Raw genomic sequence first — 22,713 nt, forward strand, 5'->3', positions numbered from 1 at the left:
ATTGCCACAAAATGCTGGAGTAACTCAGCGGGTCAGCCTGCATCTCTGGAGAAAAGGAATAGGTGACGTTTCAGGTCGAGACCCTTCTTCTTGTTTTAATGTCTCATGCAATAAAGATTGTAAATTGGAAATTTGAGAGCCATAAACACAACCGGGTGACTGTCCCTTCCAGAAATGGAGCGGTTTTGCACTTAATGCATCAAGCCATCAATTACTGAGGATGTTTGACATTGTTCCTCTGTTGCTGGGGGAGCTCTTAGTAATTTATTGCAGGGCGTTAGGTTGGCATGAGCATCACTGAACTTGAAATTTCAATATTTATGGTCTAATTATTTCTGATCTCAATAACATATTAGAATGTTCCAACAATTGTTATTTGTACCTTGTGGTGAAGGGAAGGATTAAAGGCCTGTCCCACTTTAGGCGATTTTAAGGCGACTGCCGGCGACTAGGCTTGCCGGGATATCGTGGGCATGATCGCGAGGAGTCTTCCAAAAATCATAGTGGATCTCAGCACGTCGCTGAGAAATCATCCGGTTTGAAATTTCTCGGCGACAGCTGGCTTGTCGGCAGGTATCGTTGCTTATTGCGGGCGCTGTCGCATGCTGTCCCCAGGTTTACTAGGTTCTCTTCGATGCATTTAGAAGCACATTATATTAAAATAAGAAAAGTCATTTCAAAATACCATAAAATGCTTGTTTAATCAATTTATTTACCGTCAGGACATTTGACAGGTTGATTGGAGGCGACAGTTTGACGCAGGTAAGCGTGGGAATTTTTGCGATGTTTATGACTATCAGCCATTACATTTAAAGTGGGCTCCAAACCCAGATATGCAACCCAGAAACCAGATCTAAAGTGTGTCTGTCAGAGGGGCTTTAAAGCAGTGCATTCCTTCTGAAGTGAGTATAAAAGATCCATGCCAGTATCCAAATAGTGAGGAAACAGTTGCATCCATGCTTAACTGAACCAAATTATCATTTTAATTTTGCTGCTTTATATGAGCTTGATGTATGTAAATTAGCAATGGCACTTCCTATAATTGGGGCAACATTTCAAAATGTTCTGTGAACAGTCTGTGAACTCCCTGAACTTGTATAACTCTTGAAGATCCTAAAACATTTTAAAGGGGTTCTCCGAGAATGCGCAAGTAATTTCAAATAAACAGAGACATCATTTGGATGCAATTTTGATTGATCCATTAAACTTTATTTGCACATAAACATTTTTACAATACAAACAAGATTATTTTCCTCAGAAAGACCCCATTTTCTTTTCCTTGATTGCTGTATATTATTTTAAACCATAAATTATGTACAATCGTCTGCCACAAAAAAAGCTTTGATGGTTTCTCAATGCATGAAAAAGGTTAGCATGCAGTGAACCTTTTGGTTGGTGTAATCTTCTCATAATTCTTCAGAGGTTAGGTCCTTCTGCATCATAATTAAAATGCATAAACACGACGGGTACACTAAGGATGAAATCACCACATCAAGGAATCATCGTATCTGTGAAAAGGAATATTGAAATAGGCAAAAAGTATATTAAGTGGAAGTTTACACCCATTAAAATGTCAAAGGAACGACACAGTAGTGAAATGCAAAACACAAAGAGCAGGAGCTACTTAATGGGTCAAGCAACATCTGTGGAAGAAATGGACACTTAATTGATACTTAATTTCACAGCCGGCAATGATACAATGTGAAAACAAGCCCTTCGGCCTAACTTGCCCACACCGGCCAACAATTCCCATCTAGACTACTCCCACCTACTCGTGTTTGGTCCATATTCCTCCAAACCTGTCCTATCCATGTGCCTGTTTAACTGTTTCTTAAATGCTGGGATAGTCCCTGCCTCAACTACCTCCTCTGGCAGGTTGTTCCATACACCCACCACCCTTTGTGTGAAAAAATTACCCTTCAGATTCCTATTAAATCTTTTACCCTTCACCTTAAACCTATATCCTTTGGTCCTCAATTCACCTACTCTGGGCAAGAGACTCTACATCTACCCAATCTATTCCTCTCATGATTTTATACACCTCAATTAGATTACCCCTCATCCTTCTGCGCTCCAAGGAATAGAGTCCCAGCCTACTCAACCTCACCCTATAGCTCTGACCCTCTGGCCCTGCCAACATCCTTGTAATTCTTCTTTGTACCCTTTCCAACTTGACAACATATTTTCTATAACATGGTGCACAGAACTGAACATAATACCCTAAATGCGGCCTCACCAACATTTTTTTTATTATCAAGAAATAAATATATACAAAACAGGTTCCTTCCAAAACTCCATCCGACATTCTCGGAGGCTACACATACATTCAATACAGATATTCAATACACCAATTACACAAAATTACCCCCCTCCCTTGCCACTCACCAATATCTTATACAACTGCAACATGACCTCCCAACTTCTATACTCAATACTCTGACTGATGAAGGCAATGTGCCAAACCACCCGATCTACCTGCGACTCCACCTTCAAGGAACCATGCACCTGCATTTCTAGACCCCTCTGCTGTACAACACTCCCCAGAGCCCTACCATTCACTGTGTAGGTCCTGCCCATGATACACTTCCCAAAATGCAACACCTCACCTTCCATCAACCATTCCTCAGCCCACCTGCCTAACTAATCAATGCAATCTTTCACAACCATCTTCACTATCTGCAAAACCACCACTTTTGTATCATCTGCAAACTTGCTAATCTTGCCGTGTGTGTCCTCATCCAAATCAGTGATATAGATGATAAACAATAACGGGCCCAGCACCGAACCCTGAGACACACTAGTCACAGGCATACAGTCCGAGAAACAATCTTCCATCATCACCCTTTGCGTCCTTCATGAAGCCAATTTTCTATCCATTCAGCTCTCTCTCTCCTTGGATCCCATGCGCTGCAATTTGAATTGAATTCAGAGATGTTATTATGTGAACAAAGTGCAACGTATGTGCGTAGAACTAATAAGAGTTTCATTTGGATTACCAGTTGTTCTTCAGATCTCAGCTTAAGCGATATCCTTATGCGGTGTGAATGTCCTGAAGCTTTGATAATTAGTGCGTACTGGTGCCATTTGGAATTTAAATTTTCTGACTGTGAACACACTGATCAAAATCTGGCAATGTGAGTAGAACAGTGATTTCAATTCTGTTCTATCAGGAATAGTCAGCGTGATTGAAAAACCACCAGGCTCCTGCAAATTGGGAAAGTTACCAGACTAAACTGTTGAGCAGTTATTGCAAGGATTGCGGGCAGTACAGTGGCGCTGCGGTAGAGTTGCGGCCAGACAGCGCCAGAGACCCGGGTTCAATCCTGGCATCAGGTGCTGTCTGTACGGAGTTTATACATTCTACCCATGAGCACGTGGGTTTCCCCTGCCTGCTCCAGTTTCCACCCACACTCCAAAGACATGCAGATTTGTAGGTTAATTGGCTTCAATAAAAATTATAAATTGTCCTCGTGTGTTGGGTAGTGCTAGTCTAAGGGATTACTGGTCAGTGTACTTTATCAATATTTACATGAAAATGACTGGAACATCCGCCATCCCTGATAGGAAATTACGTTTCTTGTCATGTAACTTGAAATAAACCCATTCTAAGTCAAAACCACAACAAAATTGAACACACACACACACACACACACACACGTTTGTCTGTGCAAGGCACCACCAAGTGTACTTTATCAGCAGAGTTTGCATGCATTTAGAGAGCTTTTCCCAGTGGAATACTGGATTTACATTGTGCCGTCATGTCACACCAATACCAATTGCCAGTCCCACTCTTTGAGCCACGTTAGCACAGACTGTGCAGTGGTAAAGATAGTGGAACTTCCAGGGTTCCCATACAGCAGTGACAACTCTTTACGAGCTTAGAAATGCAAAAACAGAGCAATTTGGTGCAGGAATAAGCCACTAACCCTTCTGAATCTCATCTGCCATTCAATAGGATCATAACCCAGAGTACGGGTGTCACGAACCAAACGGCATAGGTTTCATGTGAGAGGGGAAAGATTTAGTAGGAACCTAAGGGGCAACTTTTCTTCACACAGAGGGTGGTTCAATATGGAAGAATTGAACAACTCAGTTCAATATGGAATATGGAACAACCAGAGGAGGTAATGGAGCTAGGTACTCTAACAACATTAAAAAGATATTTGCACAGCTAAATGGATAGGAAGGGTTTGGAGGGATATGGGCCAAATGCGGGTAAGTGGGACTAGTGTAGATGGGGCACCTTCTTCGGTGTGGGTAAATTGTGCTGACTATGTGACTCTATCAACTGATCAATATTCTATTCCAGTTTTCCCCATATTCATTGATCTCTTTAGCCAGTAGTACGCTATCCAACGCCTTTCTTAATATAGTTAATAATTAAATCTCAAACTGCCTTCTGTTGTAGAGAATTCCATAAATTGGTCTCACTTTGGCTGGAGAATGTTCTCCTCATCACAGTCTTACTTGGCCTCGCCTGCATCTAATGGCCGTGACCCTGATCTGAACTTCCCAACCCCCGGGACATTTTTGTGCATTTAGTTGGCACAGCTCCATCAGGGGTTTATGAGTTGCAATGAGATTTCCTCTCATTCTTCTAAACTTATATGAAATTTACCCCAGATTGCCCAATGTCTTTTCAATCATCAGTCCTAGAATCTGTCTTCACTACATTCATTCTGTAGCAAGAATATTCCCATTTGGAGTATTGCGTGCAATTCTGGTAGCTCCACTGCAGGAAGGTTGTGGAGGCTTTGAAAATAATGTAGGAGAGGTTTACGCGAATGCTGCCTGGATTGGAGAGTATTAGCTGTTTTGAGAGTTTGGACAAACGTGGACAATTTTCTCAGGAGTGTTGAAGGCTGATAGAAGTTTATAAAATGATGAGGGTAGACAATCAGAACCTTTATCCAAGTATGGAAATGTCAAAGATCAGGGGGCAAACCTTTAACATGAGATTAGCAAAGTTTAAAGGAGATGTGCGGGGCAAGTATTTTTCTACAGAGGGGGTGGTGGGTGCCTGTAACATGCTGTCAGGTGTGGTGGTGGAGGCAGATACGATAGTGGCGTTTCAGAGGGTTTTAGATAGGCACATGAATATGCAAGGAATGGAGGAGTATGAATCGCTGGCAGTCCGAGGTTAACTTGCCATCGTGTTTGGCATGGACATAGTGAGCAGAAGGGCCTGTTCTTGCGCTGTACTGTTCCACATTCTATCAGATAACAAGATTCGAACTGCAAACCGTACTCAAGGTGAGTGTCACTGAGTTCCATACAATTGCAATAAGACATTGTTCCTTTACTCACTCCATCTGGTTATAAAATACAACATACCTGGTGCCTTCTTAATGGTCTGTTGCACCTGTATGCTTAGTTTCATTGAATGGCACACAAAGACATCCATGTCATACTATACCTCTGCCTTTCTTGGTCTTTCACTGTTCCGATAGTAATCTGTCTTCTGGTTTTGACACTGAGGTGAATAACTTCACATGTATCCACACCATACCGCATTCTGAGCAAAACACTAAGTGCTGGAGGAACTCAGCGGGTCAGAACGCAACTGGCCTTTCTCTCAACCTGGTCAAATACCACTAGAGATTCTCTATATCCTCCTCACGTCTCATGATCCTCCCCAACCTTGTGCCATCCACAACTCAGGAGAGTTTACATTTATCTCCCTCACCTGAATCATTCATCTAAATACTTGTGAATATCCCAAATACTTTTCAATGTGAAAGCCCTGAATTTGCTTTCAGTTGTCTGGGGCTCACATCATAGGATGAACTACTGTCTGGCTTTGTCCACTGACATCATCTCAATTGATCAGACTGTTACACATTTAAGCTATTGATGAATTAGTCCTACTATACAATACTCTGAAAAATACACAATCTGAATTTTTTAAGTTATTCACTATAAAATGCACCAGGAATGGAACAATTAAATTTTTTGCTAAGCCATTATTACAACTGAGTAAACCATCTGACTGGAGAAAAAAAAATTGTGTCTACATTGGAGTACAGGTTTTGCAGTTCCCATTGCAATCATACTTTTTTTTTAAATGAATAGAGTAATTTTAAATAATTGACATTTCTTCTAATGGCAGAAGAAAATCCATGTATTCTTTTGAAAAGGCGGGAACAAAAGATGTCTTTATAATTATTGAAGAAAGGTCTGAAGAAAGGGTCTCAACGTGAAATGTCACCCATTCCTTCTCTCCAGAGTTGCTGCCTGTCCTGCCGAGTTGCACCAGCATCTTGTGTCTATCTTTATCATTACTAAGTTGGTTTTAAAGTTATCTGAGTGAGTGAGTCAGCATCAATTCACTGCAGGATGCTGTCCGCTCAAGCATTAGCAACATTCTCCAAGCTGTGTTTACCTTGACTTCCCAATATGATCTCTGCTTTCATCAAAAGGGGAATCCGACAAAGCTTCTAGATTATCTCTCTTCCCAAATCTGTTCCAGAAAAAAACAATAAGTTTAATTACAGATTAATAATTACCCCAGTACATCAAGCTGCAATATATCACAATACTTTCCATTCAGTCACAACTGATATTTTTAAGGCAGCGATTGACAGGTTCTTGATTAGGTGTTATGTCGAGAGGGCGGGAGAATGGGGTTGAGAGGGAAAGATAGATCAGCCATGTTGGAATGGTGGAGCAGACTTGATGGGCCAAATGGCCTAACTCTGCTCATGGAATTTATGAACTTATGTCCTCTAATTGGAATAAAATAGTTCATGCAGATTTCCAGTCACCTATACAAATATATTGTGATAGTAAATGAGAAATGTGCATTTGATTTATTTTAATTATTCTGGGACACTCTGGAAAGATGCAAGTTCGGAACATGTGACAGATGGTATTTAATAAGTGAATTCTGATCTTACTCTGTGAAAACAGGGCTCGCTGCAACAGTTGTAAGGCACATCCGTCAGTAGTGAGATAATATGAGTATTACACTCTCCACACATCTTTTGTGTGCAAAGTTGATCAAAATTGAAGGCATATAATATATAATCAACTGCTGTTGATTGTGCTGGTGCAGTGCAGTATTTGTTAGAGAACAGGAAATTATCTGAGGCAAGATAGGTAATGCTTTCTTTGTGAGTTTGAGCATGATAAAACTGTCTGGACCAGTTGGGTGAAAGTTTTATTATAAAAATATACATTGAATTCATGGCCCAAGTGATCTGTAAAGATATTTTATACCACACATAAGACTTATCGCACGCTCTCCACATATCCTTCCATCTCTCATTCATTGGCCTAGTTCTCTTTCAGTAAATCCATGTCATTTGATTTAACCCAATGGTACCATGTTTTGGGATAGAGATTTCCTGATAAAATTTATTTCCTGAGCATAATTCCTGTCTGTTTTGAGGTCAACAGATATCTTGGTAGGCAAGTGGTCAAGAATGAATAATTGACATTGAAAGATTAGATAAATATTCTGTATTGGCTTCTGGGTGCTTTGGAGCAGATACATAAATGTTTCACCCGGAGTTGTAATGGATTGACTGAAGATGGTGTTGATTACAACTGGTTTGATTTTCTCTCATTCCATGTTATTTTTTCTTTATATATTATTTCTCTGAATTTACTGCTGAGCAGGAAAATCAGGAGAACTAAAGTGAAATGGCATGAACGCCAAAATAAAGATGGGCAAGAAGATGAGAGAATACAAAGTGCTGGAGTAACTCAGCGGGTCAGGCAACATCTCTGGAGAACACGGATAGGTGATGTTTCAGGACAGGAGCCTTCTTCAGAAATGTCACCTATCCATATTATGCAGAAATGGCACCTGACCCGCTGAGATACTCCAGCACTTCATGTCTTTTTGTGTCAATCCAGCATCTCAATTTCCTTGTTTCTACATGGGCAAGAAGATGTAAGAAAATAACTGCAGATGCTGGTACAAATCGAAGGTATTTATTCACAAAATGCTGGAGTAACTCAGCAGGTCAGGCAGCATCTCAGGAGAGAAGGAATGGGTGACTTTTCCCGAAACGTCACCCATTCCTTCTCTCCTGAGATGCTGCCTGACCTGCTGAGTTACTCCAGCATTTTGTGGGCAAGAAGATGATAATGTTGACACAAAAACCAGCAGACCATGAGGTCAACTTTAAACTAATTGGCACCAAATTGTTTGGAAAGATTTCTTAATGCAGTCAGGTTAATGGAAGATCACAGCAACAGAGAAATAGAGCTTTATGCTGGAGTACATTGAGTAATGCCATGAGGAAGACATCACCCTGTGAATACATTATACTGCCTCTCAGCTCTGCAATCCAACACAGTTTCAGGATCTGAACAAGGGTTCCGACCCGAAACGTCACGCATCCTTTTTCTCCAGAAAATGCTGCCTGGCCCACTGAGTTACTCCAGCACTTTGTGACTATCTTCAGGATATTGTGCTCTCTATAATTGTGGACTATTTACTGTAATTGATCTTATTAAAAGTTTTGGATGCAAGTTTTTTTTTAATGTGTTAACTGTTCGATCACTCTTCTTTTTGCCAAATGTCTCCTCCTTCCACGGTTTATACTTGGGATTGGCACTGGCGATATTCCAGTGCCGTTTCTGGCATGACTGTTCTTGGTGTCTGAATCCTGGACTCAGAGAACCCTTGGCAGATTGCACCATCAAGACCACCATCAGAAGGGAGTCCAGACCTCTATACTTCCACACTCTGCAAATATTCCCATGGCACAAAGGCAAGGTTATCATTCCATGATCAAACTATCTCTGCACTGTAGCTACCTGCAGTTAAATGCATAGCTTTGCCAGCTCGCCTGTAAATTCATGCTACTGTAAATACGAATCTGTGCCATGTCTATAATTAAAAGCAAGTCAACTAACTCGCCAACTATTTCCCCTCATTATCCCTGGCTGGTTGCTACATGTAGTTACGCAACAGCTTGGGTTGAGTGAGAATGGTGCAAGATAAAACACCTACACTTGATTAACAATGTTGGATTAATGCCCGCTTGGCTATTTATACTCAAAAATGTTGTTGGACTAATAGAAATAAGCAATTTTAACTGCAATAATTTAATACAACTAATTGGTGAGTCACTAATGACTGCATCGCCCCTAAGTCTGGGTTGAGTGCGTGTATAAAATGCATCACGAGCCCTGAAGATGATAATTAAGGACCCATCTGCCAGTCACGTTTTTTTACGATGAACATCACTACCATGTACACGCCAGATGTAGGTTTGTTACATCAGTAGCACATTTACTTAATTTAGAAGAGAGCACATGACCATTCTGGGATTTTAATGCAGAAGTTAAGTTAAAGCCTCAGACAGCTCTGTTTCAGATGAAATGCAAATCTACGGTACTACCTGCCAATTCAAGTGAGATAAATAACCCATTGTGCTATTTTGAGAAATTTTCTTGATCAATAATCATATCTCAACCAATACAACCACGCACACCAGCTGGTCATCCATTTTTTTGCTGATTTTAAGATAGATTTTTAAGATTTAAAAATACCAAATGTTATTTTGCTATTTGGTTTTCAATTCGACTCTACATTGACAATAACCTCACTTTAAACGAGATCCACAGATTGTAATGTGTACTGGGGCACAAGAAAAGATTGCAATTATATAGTTTATTTTAGTTTGGAGAGCCAGCGTGCAAACAGGCCCTTCGGTTCATCGAGTCCACGTCCACCATCGATCACCTGCTCGCAATGGTTCTATGTTATCGCACTTTCTCATCCACTCCTTACACACTAGAGGCAATTTACAGAGGGCAATAAATCTACACACCTACATGTCTTTGGGATATGAGAGGAAACCACCCAGAGGAAATCCACGTGGTCACAGGAAGAACGTGTAAACGCCACAATGACAGCTCCCGAGGTCAGGATCAAGCCCGGGTCTCTGCAGCTGTGAGGCAGCAGCTCTACCAGCTGTGTCATTGTGCCTACCCATTGTGCTTTCTATTGAGTAAAACTTTTCAAGATATTCTACAAAAATATTAATAGCAATATTTGATTTGGGGTCTTAGGAGGAGATATTAGAATAGATGAGCTAAAACTTGGTGAAGAGATAGAACAAAGAGCACGGAACAAAGAAATTGAAGAGGTGGAATGGTTAGAGTGGAAATTATGAAGCTCAGGGCCAAAGCAGCTAAAGAATTGACCACCAATGGTGTTGTGATTCCAAGCAGGAATTTAAAAGCAACCAAAAGTGGGGGAGCAAAAACATCTTGAAGGGTTGTCGGGGCACGTTGGAATACAGAGATAGAGAGAGGCAAGTTAGAGAATTTTTAAATTGAGGGAACTGTTGAAAAAGACTTGTAGTGAGAAATCAGTTGTCCATTGTTCCTTAACTAAACTGGCTTCTGATCACATTTATATTACCAATAAAAACAGAGTTGTTTATAAGTCGTATAAAAAATAAAGACTAAACTGTTCTGTTTTTTGCAATGTAGATCCAAGGAAAGGGAGAATCATTTGCTAAATTGATCTGTGTAAATAAAACACACAATGTTGTCAAATGGACTAAATGTTCCTGATGTTACAGCCAATGTGAAAGTACTAAGAATCCACTATGTATACCAAAAATGCTCTAACAACTGTGTCTTTGTACAGTCACCCAATAACTGTCTGATCCAGCAATCTTTTTTAACTTGCATCGGGACCTGGTTGAAACCTTGTGCTTTCTACAATATTACTCTCCTTTAAATCCTTTTCAGGAAACTGTTTTTGACTGTACTCTTTCGAAAGACTATCAGAAAGCCACTGGTGTGAAGGTAAGATCAATAAGCTGCTGACAAACTCAATGTTAGCATTTATTTTAAGTGGGTTTGGATACAAAAACAGGGATGTAATGTTGAGGCTCTATAAGCCACTGGTAAGGCCGCATTTGAAATATTGAGAGCAATTTTGGGCACCATATCTGAGGATGTGCTGGCTCTGGAGAGGCTCCAGAGGAGATTTAAAAGAATGATCCCAGGAATAAGTAGGTTAACCTATGATGAGCGTTTGTCGGCATTGGCCTGTATTCGTTGGAGTTTAGAAGAATGAGGGGGACCTCATTGAAACATACAGAATAGTGAATGGCTTGGATGGAATGGATGTGGAGAGGATCTTTCCACTAGTGGGAGAATCTATGACTTGAGGTCACAGCCTCAGTATTAAAGGACATTCTTTTAGGAAGGTGATGAGGAAAAACTTCTTTAGTCAGAGGGTGGTGAATGTGTGGAATTCTTTGCCACAGAAGGCTGTAGAGGCCAAGTCAATGGATATTATTTCTAAGGCAGAGATAGAAAGATTTTTGATTAGTACAGGTGTCATATGTTATGGGGAGAAGGCAGGAGAATTGGGTTAGGAGGGACAGATAGATCAGCCATGATTGAATGGCAGAGTAGACTCGATGGGCCGAATGGCCTAATTCTATTCCTTAAGACCTGATGACATGTACAATAAGAACGGTGTAGTGAATTGAACTGTCAGATTTCTGATTTAAGATGGAACAGGATCATCAGTAAACAGAAGGTCAGGAAGTTAATTAGCTCCAGCATTCCAACTTGGCAACGTGGCTACAGTCAAGCATAAAATGTACAACATATGTTTATATTTATTTTGGGTAAACAAAACTGGTAGAATCATCAACTGGTAGAATCATGGGATTGTCTTAAAATTGCATCAATGAATCTTGCAATATTTGAGTGTATGCTATCTGCAAAGCGATAAAGAATGATGATGTGCAGATACAGGAAAATCTTTACTCTAACAATGAGCAAAATTAAAACTCCTGGATTGCACCTAGATGCCTTAATTCAGAATAAACTGAAAATAATGTAAGGAAATGTGGCACAGAAACTCAGGTCCACTTGAGCAAATAATTGGAATGAGATCTTGCCTGTTGAAATCATGGTTTAATACCATGAATATTATCACAGCCAGACAGACCACAATGCATGTTGAGGACGGCAGGAGCTTAAGAGGCAGCTCAACACTAGTTTGTGAAGGGCAATTGAGGCTAGAAAATATATACAGGACCAGCCACATTCCATCAAAGAAAAATTGTGATTTCTAATGTTAAATCTGATAGACCTGAAAAGTCAGCACTGTTGGCGTGTTGGTTTGAGTTTAGTTTAATATTGAAATACAGCACAGGAACAGGCCCTTTGGCCCACCAAGTCCACACCGACCTTCCGTTCACACCAGTTCTATGTTATCCCACCTTCGCATCCACTCCCTACACACTAGGGCCAATTTACAGCGGCCAATTAACCTACAAACCCGCACTTCCTTGGTTCATGAGAGGAAACCGAAGTACTCGGATGAAACCCACGCAATCACAGGGAGAATGTGCAAATTCTGCAGAGACAGCACCCGAGGTCAGGGCCAAATCTAGGTCTCCGGCACAGTGCCACCCACATTGCTGGGTATTTTCTGTTTCTACTTAAGGAAAAAATGCAATCTTGAAAACAAATATTCGGAATGCATGGGTACTTGTACTTTATAAGGGAAATATTTCCCAATACGAATGGCTACCTGGTTTCCTACTGTGACCTCAATTCACAAATGTTTTGACTATATGCACTCTGATATCTCAAGGCTCTTGGAATTGTTTTATAATTGCAAGTTAGTTATTTTCCATATATTCTAATGTGATGTTGAGTCGTGCACTCCTGATAAAATATCGGCTCAATAAATGTAAATGTTCTCAATCTTCTGTTGATATCAAACCAAAATTACAAAAAGCAATTAGAAATTAAATAGCTCATCTTCAATGTCTTTATAGTCCCACAATGACCATACTACTGTTGAATAGGACTGTAACGTGCAGGAAGACGGATTTGCAAATCACTGCATTAAGAAGCTTCAATTCAAAGACAATATGTAAACACATGTAGCTGCAATACTTGAGACAAAATTGCCTTCACTTCATTCTCAGACCCAACACGCTGGAGTAAGTTAGCCGGTCAGACAGCATCTATGGAGAACATGGATAGATAATGGTTTGAGTCGGAACCCTTCCTCAGACTGTCGATCATCCATCACATTCTTCAGCCTGAAGAAAGGTCCTGCTCAAAGCATCACCCTCCGTCCAGAGATGCTGCCTGACCGATTGAGTTACTCCAGCACTTTGTGTCTAATTTTTGCAAACCAATACCTGCAGTTCCTTGCTTCTTCGTTTCATTTTTGATGGTTTATGTCAATTACTGTCAGTACTTCATAGAAGCAGCTAAATTTCTAATATGTGGCTAGATTGTTCCTGACGGAAGGCCACTGGAAACAGCGAGAAAGGCCTGATGCCCTTCTCATATGTTAGAACAGCAATTACACTCCAAGAAAAGAGCATCACTGAATTGAGTATAGGAGCAGAGGTCCTTTTGCAGTTGTATAGGGCCCTAGTGAGACCGCACCTGGAGTACAGTGTGCAGTTTTGGTCTCCAGATTTGAGGAAGGATATTCTTGCTATTGAGGGGGTGCAGCGAAGGTTTACTAGGTTAATTCCCGGAATGGCGGGTCTGTCGTACATTGAAAGACTGGAGCGACTAGGCTTGTATACACTGGAATTTAGAAGAATGAGAGGGGATCTTATCGAAACATATAAGATTATTTAGGGGTTGGACACGTTAGAGGCAGGAAACATGTTCCCAATGTTGGGGGAGTCCAGAACCAGGGGCCACAGTTTAAGAATAAAGGGTAGGCCATTTAGAACGGAGATGAGGAAAAACTTTTTCAGTCAGAGAGTTGTAAATCTGTGGAATTCACTGCCTCAGAAGGCAGTGGAGGCCAAGTCTCTGAATGCATTCAAGAGAGAGCTAGATAGAGCTCTTAAGGATAGCAGAGTCAGGGGGTATGGGGAGAAAGCAGGAACGGAGTACTGATTGAGAATGATCAGCCATGATCACATTGAATGGTGGTGCTGGCTCGAAGGGCCGAATGGCCTACTCCTGCACCTATTGTTTATTGTCTATTGAGACATCCAGAGGATGCTTGGTGAGTTTTCTGTTTGAAACATTTTGTTTTTCCCTTTGCTCCACAAATCTACAAGCTCAAACAATTGCCAGCACTGGTCATGATTAATGGGCCTAACCCTGCCTCGAATTCAGCCTGAACTGTGAAGGGTGCACTTGCTGAAAGGCCAGCACAGTGCACACCCGGGTGTGTTGCTGCCTTAGAGCGTCAGGGACCTAGGTTCAACTCTGACCTCGGGTACTAGGCGTGTGGAGTTTGCACGTTCTCCCTGTAACCACGTGGGTTTCCTCCGGGTGATCCAGTTTCCTCCCAAATTCCTACGACGTGCGGGTTTGTAGGTTAATCGCCCCCTGTAGTTTGCCCTTCGTGTGCAGGGAGTGGATGCAAAAGTGGGATAACATAGAACTGGTGTGAATGGGTGATCGATGGTCGGCGTGGACTCGGTGGGTCAAAGGATCTGCTTCCGTGATGTATCTTTCAATCAAGCAAAGCTACAGAGAGATTTATGAGTATATTGTATGTATGAAAAAATTAAACAACAATGGGAATAAAGTATTCAGATCAATCACATGATACGACAGCTTAGCACTGTCAATGATTTGCAGCAGGATCTGACTGTCGTGTGAGGTATTAATATGCAGTGTGAATAGATGCTAACTTGGTTGTTATCTTACATGTTCAATGATGTGTGGTTCCAGCTTACCTCTGTCGTGTGATCATATTGATGTAATGTCTGAGCTCAAAGTAGTACTTCGCCAGTTTCTCGGGAGATGCATTTATTCCTGGGTACGTGGGTTTCGGAGGGTAGGCATCCACCAAGGTCCCTAGGCACACCAGCACACACACTGCAAGGAAAAGCAGGTTGGTCCAAGGTTTCTGCACAGCTACCATCTGTTGCATCGAGGAAAAGAAAAACAGATAACAGTGCAGTGCACCAAGATTAGACTCTGCAAAATCAGCAAAAGCCCTTCCATAAAGTTTACAGTAGTCCTAAATTATCCAGAATTATAGAGACATACAGCACGGAAATAGGCCCTTTGGCCCAACTTGTTCATGCCGACCAATATGGCTCACATATGTTAGTCTCAGCTGCCTGCATTTTAACATGTTTCTCTAAACCTTTCCTCTCCATGTACTTGTCCAAATGCCTTTTAAATATTGTTACATTACCTGCCTCATCTAGCTCCTATGGCAAATAATTCCATATACCCACCACCCTCTTTGTTATTCTCCTACTCTGGGTAAAAGACTGTGTAGTCACAGTATCTATTCCCCTCTAGAGTAGTAGAGAGCCACATAGAAATTCGAGCTAAACACAAAGTACTGGAGTAACTGAATGTGTCAGGCAGCATCTGTGGCGGAGATGTTTCAGGTCAGGACCCTTCTTCACTGAGATTATCTAGAAGCTGGTTTTAGTTTTAAAATTCTTAACATTATCTTATTTTGACCTTGGAACAATTTCAAAGTCCTTTTACACATTTAGTAGCATCTTTAACAATGAGTACTGATTAAAGAGAGGGATTCTCAAAATCGGAAAGGAGCTCAACTGCCTCAATTGAAATTCATGAGTTTCATTAAACATGGCATTGAGTAGTGGGATGAACAGTGATGTTCTCAAACTGAGCGAGCCACAAGGTGCTGCAGTAACTCAGCATGCCAGGCAGCATCTCTGGAGAAAAAGGATGGGTGATGTTTCGGGTCGGGACCCTTCTTCAGACTGAAGAACTCTGGGTCTATCTTTGGTTTTAGCCTGAAGAAGGGTCCCGACTTGAAATATCACCCATCCCTTTTTCTCCAGAGATGCTGCCTGACCTGCTGCGTTACTCCATCACTTTGCATCTCTCTCTGATGTAAACAGCATCTGCAGCTCTTTGTTTCAAAACATTTTCAACCTGGTTGGGAGAAGGGTCAAGTGACAGATATTGAAGAGGAAGAAACTGGAGTGACTGGATGAACATTCGAACAACATCTCTTGTCTACGAGGGAGAATCACACGAACTTAATCTGGAATTAATACTAAATCCACCTATTCTGGCTTCAACTAAAAATATTGTCAAGCAAATATAGCGAGGCGTAAAAAAAGCCTTATTGGGTGGTTTCAATTTTCTAAATAAGTTTAAAATGTTAATGTATTACGGGGCTCAAGTTGTTCAGTGTCAAAACATATGTTTTAAGCTATGCTGGATAAACAAAGACACCATTTTTGAAATTAGATATAACAAACACATGAATACAATTCAGATCATCACAAATTAGACAGCAAACATGTGATATCAACACAAAAATTAAAAGTGGTCAAATTAAGGAGATACAATGGGGGAGGAGGAAGGTAAAAGACTAAACCGTTTTCTACATTAATTACATAATAAATTTAATCACGTAACATTACTTATGCTATACCATCACTACTACAAGTTACACATTGTATGCCTAATGTGGAAGAGAAATGGAAAATGAACCATTTCTTTATTCAGCGTCCAGACATGAAAATATCCAAGGAAAATAGAGGAGATTCTAATTCAAGCTCAATTAAATAAAATAACTTCTGGGAGAGCAAATGATGGGTGGAGTAGTGTAAGAAAATAACTGCAGATGTTGGTACAAAACGAAGGTATTTATTCACAAAGTGCTGGAGTAACTCAGCAGGTCAGGCAGCATCTCAGGAGAGAAGGAATGGGCAACGTTTCGGGTCGAGACCCTTCTTCAGTCTGAAGAAGGGTCTCGACCCGAAACATCACCCATTCCTTCTCTCCTGAGATGCTGCCTGGCCTGCTGAGTTACTCCAGCATTTTGTGAATAAATGATGGATGGAAATATTTTGAAGATTTTGAATAAATAATCTGAGTATATCATAATACATACATCATTCTATTAACGATTAAAGACATTGCATTCTACTTTATTGGTAAAAATGGAAATTCTGAATTCCTGCTGATCTGCACAAATAAAGCCTTATAGTTCTCATGAATTGTAGCTGTCACACCCATGTTCATTCCCTCACACTCTTTCAATTCCATACACCCTTTGTCGCTGACAGTGACATAAAAACAGTAAACTCAACTGACAAAAGTTACCATGAGTTCCCAATAAAAAGTGGCGCAGCTGGTAGAGCTGCTGCCCCTCAGTGCCAGAGACCCGGGTTCAATCCACACCTCAGGTCTTGTGTCTGTGTGGAGTTTGCACATTCTCCCTGTGACGGCATGGGTTTCCTCCGGGTGCTCCGGTTTCCTCACACTTCCCAAAGAAACGAGAGTTGGTAGATTAATTGGCCTCTGTACATTGTCCTTGTGTTTAGGGAGTGGATGTGCAAATGGGATAACATTGTGTGACTAGAACAGGTGATCAATGTTTGGCATGGACTTGGTGGGCGAAAGGGCTGTATCTTAAAATTATACATTTTTTAAGTTGCCCATATTTCTTCCTTTTATTGCCGCTAAAGATGTTTAATAATGTTATTCCCCCCTCCCCCCCGCCCCCACTTATAACCATGCAATGTCCAACACTAACCAATGCAGTGGAATTTAGGTAGATGAAGAGTAATTCCAAAAATATAGATTCCTGCTCCCACTCGGTTGTGATTCAGATATAGAAATTATATTAATTATCTGGAGAACTAATTCAGCTCAAGTTATGTCAGAGCAAAGGCAAAGCACACAAAGAATGCAGCATGCAGCGGCAGAAAGTCAAGCAACGGAAAGCAATGTTCAATGTTAAATGCATCTTTGCACCTAACTGCAGGACGTTAAAATGATTTTCCATTAAAAGAGAGATGTGTGATTTTATGTACAGCAGCCCATAATCAATCAATAGACGCTAAGCACATCAGACTCAAAGCATGAATAAAACAGTTTTGTTTCCCCTCAAAACACAAAAACGCCACGCTTCGAGGATGAAAGCAGTTTAAGTTGATATTTATTAAACAGCTTGTGTATCCTGTAGACAAATCGATACCTTCTCCTCCGCACACACATCCCACACCTTGGAGAATAAAGTCAGAGATGGATAACATACACCTATTGGAATGATAGTGACTAAATATTAACTTAGAGCTAGCAAACTCGCATGGAGCAGTACTATAGAGACAGAAAGTTGTATTCCCTGAAGTTTGCATCCGCCGGTTGTGGCTGTCACAGCTAGATCATTTTACACTTTCATTTTGAGAGATTAGAACATTTCAACTGGGGGTGGGGTGTCGATGGGAGTGGGGGAGGAAAACAGTATAAAGTATCTCGGGCATTGGAAGCAATGCACTTGGATAAAGAAGACATGTACTCACGTTCCCTATTGTCTGAGAGTCTTGCCGGCGATCAGAGAAAATCTCCTTGTACCTGTACCTGTACCTGTCCCGACTGACTGATTCGCTCAGCCGTCCTCAGCTTGCTTCTGATGCCGCTCGACATCCCGAGTCCCTTTTATATGAGCGGACTCTAAGACCACGAGGGAGGCGCTTCGTTGTCATCACCTCCTTTGACTTACTCTGCATTAATGAATTATCGGAAAATCGATATCCACTCCACCGCCCTTGTCCCCCCCCCCCCCCCCCCCCCACACGGAGATAGCCTAACTTCCGTTTTTCGAGTAAAAAGTTGTCAAGACAAACAGAACAAACAGACACGTACCAGAACAGACACTTAAGGATCATTCCCCAGCTACCTTAATGCCCCAGTCTGAAGAAGGGTCTCGACCCGAAACGTCGCCCATTCCTTCTCTCCCGAGATGCTGCCTGACCTGCTGAGTTACTCCAGCATTTTGTGAATAAATACCTTCGATTTGTACCAGCATCTGCAGTTATTTTCTTATATTAATGCCCCATTTGGTCATTTCCAACGATGCGTGCAATAGTTATATACAAATGGCTAAGACTACAAAAATATTCATGCCAGCTTTTAAATATATATATATATTTATTTTTTCTTCTGGGGAAATAGACATGGTGTTTTAACGAGTTAGTAGACAGGAAGGATGTTTAAATAATGAATTACAAACATTGCAGTAATATTTAGTAAATCAATCTTTTAATTTAAAAATGATTCGAACAGAATTTGAAATACTTGAGGGTTTTTTTTTTTGACTGAGAGTATCTTTAAAATAAATCATGACATCGGTTGATCGACTTTTTGTAAAAACTCAAATAGCCCGGTGAACTAAATCCAAGCAAAGCAGGAGCGTGCAATTAGTCAGTCCACAAACACTGATGGTCGAAGATAGACACAAAAAGGTAGACCCCCCTCGACCCGAAATGTCAACTATACCCTTTCTCCAGAGACGTTGTCTGATCCGCTGTGTTAACCCAGTTTTTTTGTGTCTATCTTCAGTTTAAACTAGAACCCAGCTTTTTGTGTCTATCTTCAGTTTAAACTAGCACCCAGCTTTTTGTGTTTATCTTCAGTTTAAACTAGAACCCAGCTTTTTGTGTCAATCTTCAGTTTAAACTAGCACATGTCGTGCCTTCCAACGCTGATGGTCGTCCGTGTATTATGAACGATGCTACAAGAATAAATTGAAGTCTCGTTCAAAGTTGCATCGGACCTGGCGCAACGTTTGGATTGGAAGCATAAATCTAGGCCATTATCAAAACACTTTAAAAACAGCAATCTTTAACATATCGGCGATGCAGGATTGTCACAGATACAAGCTCAGAGAAACATTCACTCTCCCTTCCTTTAGTTAAGGATTTAATAAGTGTGATTCACTGTAAACCCCGCCTGATGAATTGGTATCAACAAATCTTTTTTTTTCCACGCAGAGTGGTGAGTAGCTAGCTGGAAGAAGCTGCAGAGAGCGAGCGCGGCTAATGCAGTTTCGCTGACTGCTGCTGAGAAGTGTGTACGAGCCTGGGGATCAAATGCTGGAAATAGGCACAAAATGCTGGAGTAACTGGGGAAGAAGCGTCTCGACCCGAAACGTCACCATTCCCTTCTCTCCTGAGATGCTGCCTGTCCCGCTGAGTTACTCCAGCATTTTGTGTCCATCTTCGGTGTAAACCAGCATCTGCAGTTCCTTCCTACACGTTTCAACCAAGTGCTGGAGACAAGGGGGTTAATATCAGTGGTTCTTTACTGTTCAGCGTGGACATGGCGGACCGAACGGCTGCTTCCTCTCTGTATGATTCCCTAACTCTACATCAAACGCTTCAACCCCCTCTCTCTCTCCCCCTCACCCCACCATTGTTTTGTGTTAAATGTACATCTGAGCAAAATACAAAGTGCTGGAGGAACTCAGTGGGCCAGGCAGCAACTGTGGAGGCGACGTTTCGGGTCGGGACTCTTCAGACTGATGATGGGTCCCATCCCGAAACGCTGCCTATCCATTCCCTCCACATATGTTGTCGAAACCACTGAGTTCCTCCAGCACTTTGGGTTTTGCTCAAGATTCCAGCACCTGCATTCCTTGTGCAACTGCACTTCACGACTCCACCTCATCAAAGGTAACACAATCACACGAATACTAATCGGAGCACTGCACATAACTTGATCCGATTATTTCTAAATATTTCAGTTCCTTTGTGGCGTTTTTACTAAATGATATCCATCAGTGCTACACTTGACAGAACATGACTGATTACTTGAACAACAACTTTCATCGTGAGCTCTGGTAGCTCGTTGAAATATTTCACAATTTTGTCAATATCTGCTTAGTCAAGGAGAAAAAAAAGTGAACTGCACTAAAATATATGTGTAATTGGAATGTTTCCCCACCATTGATCTGCTGAGTGCGTACAAGACAACTTTAGTGTTTTGAGATGGATTAGAAAAGGTAGCCTCGAGAGACTGCAGATGCTGGAATGTTGGGCAAAGCACAAAGTGCTGGAGGAATTCGGCGGATCAGGCAGCATCTGGGGAGGGAATGAACAGGCGACGCTTTGGGTCGGGACCCTTCTTCACGAGTCAAGAGTGTTTTATTGTCACATGTCCCAAACAGAAGAATGAAATTCTCAGCACAACAGAATATGTAAACTTCAGTGTGTAAACAAGTTCAGTGTGTGTATAAAGAAATAGACACAAAATGTTGGAGTAACTCAGCGGGTCAGGTAGCATCTCTGGAGAGAAGTAATAGGTGATGTTTCGGGTCGAAACCCTTCTTCAGACCATATATATGTAAAGAGAGTCATACAGTGTGGAAAAAGGCCCTTCGCCGAACTACATACATACATACATACATACATAGAAACATAGAAAATAGGTGCAGGAGTAGGCCATTCGGCCCTTCGAGCCTGCACCGCCATTCAATATGATCATGGCTGATCATCCAGCTCAGTAACCTGTACCTGCCTTCTCTCCAAACCCCCTGATCCCTTTAGCCACAAGGGCCACATCTAACTCCCTCTTAAATATAGCCAATGAACTGGCCTCAACTACCTTCTGTGGCAGAGAATTCCACAGACTCACCACTCTCTGTGTGAAGAAATGTTTTCTCATCTCGGTCCTAAAAGACTTCCCCCTTATCCTTAAGCTGTGAGCCCTGGTTCTGGACTTCCCCAACATCGGGAACAATCTTCCCGCATCTAGCCTCTCCAACCCCTTAAGAATTTTATATGTTTCAATAAGATCCCCCCTGTCTTCTAAATTCCAGCGAGTATAAGCCTAGTCTATCCAGTCTTTCTTCATATCAAAGTCCTGTCATCCCAGGGATCAATCTGGTGAACCTTCTCTGTACTCCCTCTAAGGCTAGAATGTCTTTCCTCAGATTAGGAGACCAAAACTGTACACAATACTCCAGGTGCGGTCTCACCAAGGCCCTGTACAACTGCAACAGAACCTCCCTGCTCCGATACTCAAATCATCTTGCTATGAATGCTAACATACCATTCGCTTTCTTCACTGCCTGCTGCACCTGCACGCTTGCTTTCAATGACTGGTGCACCATGACGCCCAGGTCACGTTGCATCTCCCCTTTTCCTAATTGGCCACCATTCAGGTAATACTCTGCTTTCCTGTTCTTGCCGCCAAAGTGGATAACCTCACATTTATCCACATTATATTGCATCTGCCCACTCTCCTAATCTATCCAAGTCACTCTGCAGCCTCCTAGCATCCTCCTCGCAGCTAACACTGCCACCCAGCTTCGTGTCATCCGCAAACGTAGAGATATTGCATTCAATTCCCTCGTCCAAATCATTAATATATATTGTAAATAACTGGGGTCCCAGCACTGAGCCTTGCGGTGCCCCACTAGTCACTACCTGCCATTCCGAAAAGGACCCGTTTATTCCTACTCTTTGCTTCCTGTCTGCCAACCAATTCTCTATCCACCTCAACACTGAACCCCCAATACCGTGTGCTTTAAGTTTGTACCCCAATCTCCTATGTGGGACCTTGTCAAAGGCCTTCTGAAAGTCCAGATATAACACATCGACTGGTTCTCCCTTATCATATCATATCATATATATACAGCCGGAAACAGGCATTTTTGGCACTCCAAGTCCGTGCCGCCCAGCGATCCCCGTACATTAACACTATCCTACACCCACTAGGGACAATTTTTACATTTACCCAGCCAATTAACCTACATACCTGTACGTCTTTGGAGTGTGGGAGGAAACCGAAGATCTCGGAGAAAACCCACGCAGGTCACGGGGAGAACGTACAAACTCCTTACAGTGCAGCACCCGTAGTCAGGATCGAACGGATCTACTAGTTACATCCTCGAAAAATTCGATAAGATTCGTCAGGCATGATTTGCCTTTCATAAATCCATGCTGACTTTGTCCGATGATTTCACCACTTTCCAAATGTGATGCTATCACATCTTTA

At 41.7% G+C, this 22,713-nt stretch overlaps 1 protein-coding gene across 1 annotated transcript; it reads right to left on the reverse strand.

Moving 5' to 3' along the window:
* Window positions 1-1,187: 1,187 nt before the first annotated feature.
* On the reverse strand, window positions 1,188-18,360 carry LOC144607486 (peptide YY-like). Its single transcript, XM_078424361.1, is given in 5 exon segments — window positions 1,188-1,508; window positions 6,383-6,460; window positions 14,664-14,851; window positions 18,237-18,290; window positions 18,292-18,360. Coding segments are annotated over 5 exon segments (414 nt in total). The 3' UTR covers window positions 1,188-1,483.
* Between the last annotated feature and the right edge of the window lie 4,353 nt (window positions 18,361-22,713).

Source organism: Rhinoraja longicauda, chromosome 29 (assembly GCF_053455715.1).
Source record: "Rhinoraja longicauda isolate Sanriku21f chromosome 29, sRhiLon1.1, whole genome shotgun sequence".
NCBI lineage: Eukaryota > Metazoa > Chordata > Chondrichthyes > Rajiformes > Arhynchobatidae > Rhinoraja > Rhinoraja longicauda.